The 5,743-nt window shown below is 63.3% G+C and overlaps 1 protein-coding gene across 3 annotated transcripts in view; it reads right to left on the bottom strand.

Annotated features, from left to right (window-relative positions):
* Window positions 1–2,598: 2,598 nt before the first annotated feature.
* The window catches only part of MXRA8 (matrix remodeling associated 8), a 5,216-nt gene continuing 2,071 nt past the window's right edge, over window positions 2,599–5,743 (bottom strand). For all 3 annotated transcript variants that reach the window (XM_019658593.1, XM_019658594.1, XM_019658595.1), the window contains exons 5-10: window positions 5,196–5,666; window positions 4,802–4,960; window positions 4,568–4,607; window positions 4,408–4,484; window positions 4,220–4,300; window positions 2,599–4,001 (exon numbers count right to left, since the gene is read on the bottom strand). In XM_019658593.1, coding sequence (XP_019514138.1) covers window positions 3,976–4,001; window positions 4,220–4,300; window positions 4,408–4,484; window positions 4,568–4,607; window positions 4,802–4,960; window positions 5,196–5,666 — 854 coding nt within the window. In that variant the 3' untranslated portion in view covers window positions 2,599–3,975. The remainder of the gene's footprint in view (window positions 4,002–4,219; window positions 4,301–4,407; window positions 4,485–4,567; window positions 4,608–4,801; window positions 4,961–5,195; window positions 5,667–5,743) is intronic.

Genomic DNA, 5,743 nt, shown 5'->3' with positions numbered 1-5,743 from the left:
CGCCGCCCCCTCGGGCCGCGCAGTTCCAGGGACCGCCCGGCGCCGGGCTAAGCGCGCGGCCCGCGGGGGGCGCCCGAGAGCTCGGCGGCTCCTGACGTCACCGGGCCGCCTGCGGTTCGGGGCGGGGCTGCGCACGCGCGGGAGGGCGGGGCATGCGTGGGGGTGGGACCACGGTGTACCGGGCTACGGTGTGCGCGACCGCGCGCGGCCCCCAACGCGGTTTCCCCAGGTCCGGAGCCCCGCGGCCGAGCGCTCGGGGGCGCCCACAACACTCGTGGGCCGCGGCCCCGCAGGGCCTGGGCTGCTGGCTGGTGGACGGACAGGGGCGCGCCCCCCGGGGCAGGAATTGGGTAGGGACCCACCTGCACGTCGCGCCCCCAGCTGTCAGAAGGGAGACCCCCGCGCGGGCCCCGCCCCGCCCCGCCGGGAGCTCTCCCAGGAGTATCGCTCGGCGGGGTTCCGGTCCTCCGCCCCCTCGCAAGGGCTCCCAGGTCCGTGGGTGCTCAGAATATGGAGACTTCCTGGTCACGGCTTCCTGGTTACATCATTGGGCTGCATGGGGCCTCGGAGGAAGCTGAGGACACTTGTGTCGTCTCCCAGATCCGAGGACACCTGGTCGCTTTGCGCCCCCGCTCCATCTCCGACCTTACGAGCCCTATGCCGGGACCCACGGGGGCTCAGAGAAACACGGGCCAAGGGAATGCGGGGTGGAGTTGGGAATGCGGGTGTATGTGATGCCAAAGCAACGGGATCGGTATGCAGCTGTGCGCGCGCATGTGTGCACAGAGGTGCCCAGGCATGGTGCTTTTGGCAGCAAGTAAAGGGAATTTTTTTTTAATTGGGGAATTGGGGGATGGGAACAGCGCTGGGGAATTGGGGGAAGGGGAACAGACAAGTTGCTGTCGTTCTGTTCCTCAATCTAGTTGTGGGGGATGTTGCTTCACTGGCCCAAGTTGGCACCATCATTGCGCTCTTCCCTGGCGAGGCAGATTAGTCGCCGGCTTCTGGACGCTTCTGGACGGCCGCTCACTGCGGCTGCTGGCCGCTCACGCTGGCTGCTGGCTACATACGGTAGCCCATGGCAACCCACTGCCACAGGGACTGCAGCCTACGCCGTCGCTGGTGACTCATGGCAGCCCAGCTCCAGGTTGAGCTGTTGTTCAGCATCTTAGCTGTAGAGGGCAGTGTCACTGGCCCTCATATGTGGGATCCGAACCGGGGCCCTCTGGCATCCCAAGCGAGTTCTTAACCATGGCGCCACTCGACCGCCCAAGGGAATTTTTTTTTCCCCGGCCGCTGTCACTCGTACCAGCCTGGGGTCCTCCGTGGGTCAAGAGAGACCTGAAGCGCACTTTTCAGGCTGTGAGGCCACATACTGCTGCCTTCCACTGGAGTGAGTGGCTCTTCCCCCAGCTTAACCCCAGGAGGAAGACTGGAGGCCACCAGAGGGAGCCCCACTCTGTCGAGAGTGACAAGGAGTGCCCCTAGGATGGGACCCAAGGTGATGGGGATGGGAGCGTGTGATGCCCTGTGACCCATTCCCTGCACCCACCTTGAAGCTGGCTAGAGCCTGGGACTCGCCCATCTGCCTGGTCATGACCATCCTCAGGCATGGGCCAGCGCAGGAAAACACCCCACCAACCCACCAGTGACTGGAGGAACCAGAGTTTGGACATAAGTCCCTGAGCCCAGGCTGGGAACCAACCCCAGGTCAGCCTAGGCCAGGGGTCCTGCCCTCCATTCCCCTAGGCTCCGATGGGGAGAGCAGGCAGGGCTCTGTGAAGTTGACAACCATTCTGCAAAGCCTGGGCCTTCTCCCTCGGGTCTTGGTTTGCCCAGAGGTCATCTGAGGAAGCCAGGCAGGATGGCTTTAGACAGAGGGTCCTCCACAGCTCCTGCTGCGTGTCCAGGGAAGGAGGGAGACAGTGCCTGTCCTGAGAGCTCATGGGGGACTAGCATCCCCCACGCCAGACACAAATGGCTGCTGGTCACACAGATTCATGGCATGTGATGCCCCTGAGCTTTTCTCTCCCACCTGACAGCCCAAGTCACAGGAGAGAAGCTGGTCATGGGCTTTGGGTAGGCCAGGCCCTGCAAAGAGGGGTGAGTTTGTGGCCAGAGCCGGAGCCCTTACAGGAGGGACCTTGCCTGGTGGCAGTGGTGGCCACTGTGGGGCCAGGAGTCACGGGGCTAAGAAGGAGGCACATTCTCAAGCAAGCCACAGCTCCCAGGTCAGCCTGCCTCCCTGCCTCAGCACTGTGGGTCTTTGTGTATGTGTTGGGGGGAGGTGTGTGTGAGAAAACTTGAGTAGCTGTCCCAGCATTTCACGTGACAACCCTGCTCACAGCAGTCTAGACTCAGAGTAGGACCTGAGCACAGATTCCTGGCCAGCTCTTTCCAGGCACCTTCTAAAATAACCACTAAGCATGGAGCTGGTGAAAAATCAGTGACCCCGCCCCAACTACCATGTAAGTAAGAGGCGTTTCTACCCTTGTCTCCTGCTGCCTGGTGATCTGGGATGGAGGGCTGTCTTTCCCCCCGGCTCACCCCCCACCCCCGTTTCTGGGACCTAATAAGTAATAAAGCAGGTGACTTTACTTCCTTTATGAGTTTATTGACACTGTGCCTTCATGAAAATGGCTCCAGGGTTTTCATTTCCCCAGAGTTGGAGCTTGGATGCCAATCTGTGTGGGTGGCTGCTGCCTCTTCACACCAGGGTTTGCCAACATAGGGTGACAGTCACCTTTTCCTGCCCGCTGCTGTCCTGGGAGGGCTCTGGAGGGTAGGGTCAGGATTGGGGACAAAGAGGCATCCTCTTTCCACCCCCTCCATCGGGGGGTGGCACCTGTCTGCAGGTGCTCCTGCCTTCTGCTACCTCCACCTGCATCCTCACACATCCGGTCCCATCTTGGCATCTGCTTCTCAGAGGACCGAACTAACACTGCCCGCCTCTGCCCCCAGGTCCACCACGTGTGTCCCTCCCCCCACGTCCAAACAAACCCTCAGGAGAGGACTTGAAAGTAAGTGCTGAGAAACTGGCTGTGACGCAGCTCTTCCAAGGACACCAGCACCCCGATCCCCACTCCAAGAACTGGGCAGTGGCAGTGGGAGTTCAAGTGAAGGAAAGCTTTGGGGTTCCGCGGCCCAGCTCTGCCCCGGAGGTGGACAGGGAGCAGCAGAGGCATACCTGGGCCGCTCGGTCTAAAATCAGGGATGATCTTTATTGTGAAGGCAGCAAGTTACCAGGAGGAGCAAATGTGGGTGTTGGCAGTGGCCACACAGGCCACTCGAGAACCATCTTCAGCCCTCCCCCATCAGACAAAACAAGCCAAAAAATGACTGAACCCCAGACTCCAGCCCAGGGAGGGGCCAAAAGTCACAAGGAGCCCAGTGACTGTCAAGACAGCATTTTGAAAGGAGGCTAGAGCAGGCTGGGAAGCAGAGAGAGGGCCCCAGGGCAGCCCCAGGTGGCCAGACACAGCACCAAGGGCCTGGGGTGTCCAGTCCTCAGGACCCATGCAGAGCGGATGGCAGCCTGGTGGGTAAGGCAACTCCCCACAAGAAGGGGAAAAGGAAGGGGCATGCCAGTCCTGAGGATGACCCCAGCTCCTAGGGTGTCTTCCTGGCCTGCCCCTGCAGAGGCAGGGTTCTCCCACAGGGCAGAGGCCTGCAGAGCCTGAGGGCTAGGTTGTGGGGGGGAGCCAGGGGCAAGGGCCAGCAGGGTGCACCTGCACAGAGGGTGCAGCCCCAACCCTTGGCAGGGTCCCAAGGAGCCCACTGTTGCTTCGAGGATGAGTGGCTCCTGAGAGGTGTCTGGAGGCAGTCTTGCTCTGCACCTGACCAGGCCAAAGTTCCAGGACGAGCGGGACCAGCCGCCAGAAGGGGGGCCAGGTGAGCTACATGACGGTCAGTCAGGAGGATGTCCTTGGACACTGATAGACAGGAGCTGCTGGCCAGCCAGGAGCCCCAGTCACCTTACTTGCAGTACTCCTTCCTGAACTCTGGAAACCAAGGGAACAGGTGGGTGGCTGTCCTCTGCTCGTCATCGCAATGGGGAATACAGGGCGGACATCTGGCAGGATGGCCCAAGGGTTTCTGCAGCACTGAGGTGGCAGGGGACTCCTGCCTGTGGGGCTAGCTGGTACCTTCTGAGAGTGGGTGGAGTGGGGCATGGGCCCAGCTCTGATGGGCAGAAGCAGTCTCTCTGCTAGCCACTCACCTTTGTCCAAGTCGATGTTCTTAGCCGGCAGAGGGCTGTGAGCCAGCTCAGCCCTCTCTTTCAGGATGTTGTTTTTGTAATCTGGTTCAGGGAGAGAGCAGGGTGAGCCCCACTCCCCCAAGGTGTACCTCTGCCAGCCCAGGCCCAGGGGCCTGACTGCGTGCCTTGATGTGTGGGGAGCCCCTCACCTAGTTGGATATCCTCACTCCTGTAAAAAGCCTGGTCCCCTGTGACCACAGCGAACTCTGCCATGTTCACGTCCTTCCTGGAGGGGAAGGGTGGGGGGAGGTTAGAGCAGCAGATGGGGTGGGGCCTGGCCCTCTAGGACAGCCGGGAGGGGGCACTCACCCCTTTGATTTCCCGGACTTCTTGTCTGAGTATTCGTAACCTGGGGAGGGAGACTCGTGTTGGGGGTACTCTCGCCCCCTCCCCAGCGCCCCCCAGCTCTGAGGAGCCCTCCCGACAAAGAGGCTCATCGGGCCCCCTGCTGGCCCTCTGCTGAGGCAGCGCACCCCAAGCCCCGCCTCCGGTCCGGAGAGGCTTCCTAGTTCTGGCCTCAGCCCTGCGTTCGCGCCGGCTCACCTCCTCGGCGGCGCTGCCGGGTGGCCAGGATGACGGTGATGAGCAGCAGAATGAAGAGCAGTAGAGTGGCCAGCACGTAGCCCAGCTGCTGGAAGAAGTGGGCTCGGCCCTCCGGGACTATGACGTTGATGACGTTCCGGCCACGCGCAAGCGTGGGGTCTGCAGGGGCCGTGCGGGGGCAGCGTCAGCGAGCGCTGCGTGGAGGACCACCCGGCCGACCCCCGCCCAGGCCACCCCTGCTGCGCCATGTGGCTCGGGAAAAGACAGGCGGCCGCAGCCCGTGGAGGCCTCCCCTGGCTAACATCCAGGTCCCTTATGTGGGACCGGGAGGGGCCGGGCCTCGCCTTTCCCAGCCCCTAGGCGGTCCCCAAGAGCCCAAGGCGGCCTCCTGCACCTGGGGCGGGGGCGCTGCTGTGGCTGGAGCCGTTGCCTGGGGAGTCCCGCGGGGGCGGCTGGGGGGCCGGCTCGGTGACCTTCAGGTGGAAGACGCGGCGCTCGTGCAGACCGCAGTAGTGGTGGTGCAGGTGGCAGGAGTAAGTGCCCTCGTCGGCTGGCTCCAGCTGGTCGATGCGCAGAGAGAAGTCGCCGCGCGCAAAGGCGTCCGCCTCCACCGCCACGCGGTCGCGCAAGAAGGGTGGCCCGTAGGCGCGGCGCTCTCCCGATGCGTACAGGTCGAGCAGGCGGTCGGCGCGGTCGTGCGGGACCCCGGGCGGCTGCCGGTCCCAGTGCACCACCTGCTGCGCCTCCTCCAGGTGCCAGTCGGTCCACACGTGAGCGCGGTTCACACAAGTCAGCAGCGCGGGCGCGCCGCGCTCCACCACCAGCACTTCCTTCTCGCCGTCCCAGTGCGCGCTGGCGGCCCGGGCTGGGGGCGCAGGTCGATCAACGGGGGCCAAGGGAGGGAAAAGGAGGGAATGCGGGGGGGGGGGCAGCTAGGGCTGG

The sequence above is a fragment of the Hipposideros armiger genome, unplaced genomic scaffold (genome assembly GCF_001890085.2).
Source record: "Hipposideros armiger isolate ML-2016 unplaced genomic scaffold, ASM189008v1 scaffold_284, whole genome shotgun sequence".
NCBI lineage: Eukaryota > Metazoa > Chordata > Mammalia > Chiroptera > Hipposideridae > Hipposideros > Hipposideros armiger.
The sequence above is the reverse complement of the archived record's forward strand: the minus strand, read 5'-3'. Positions and strand labels throughout refer to the sequence as shown.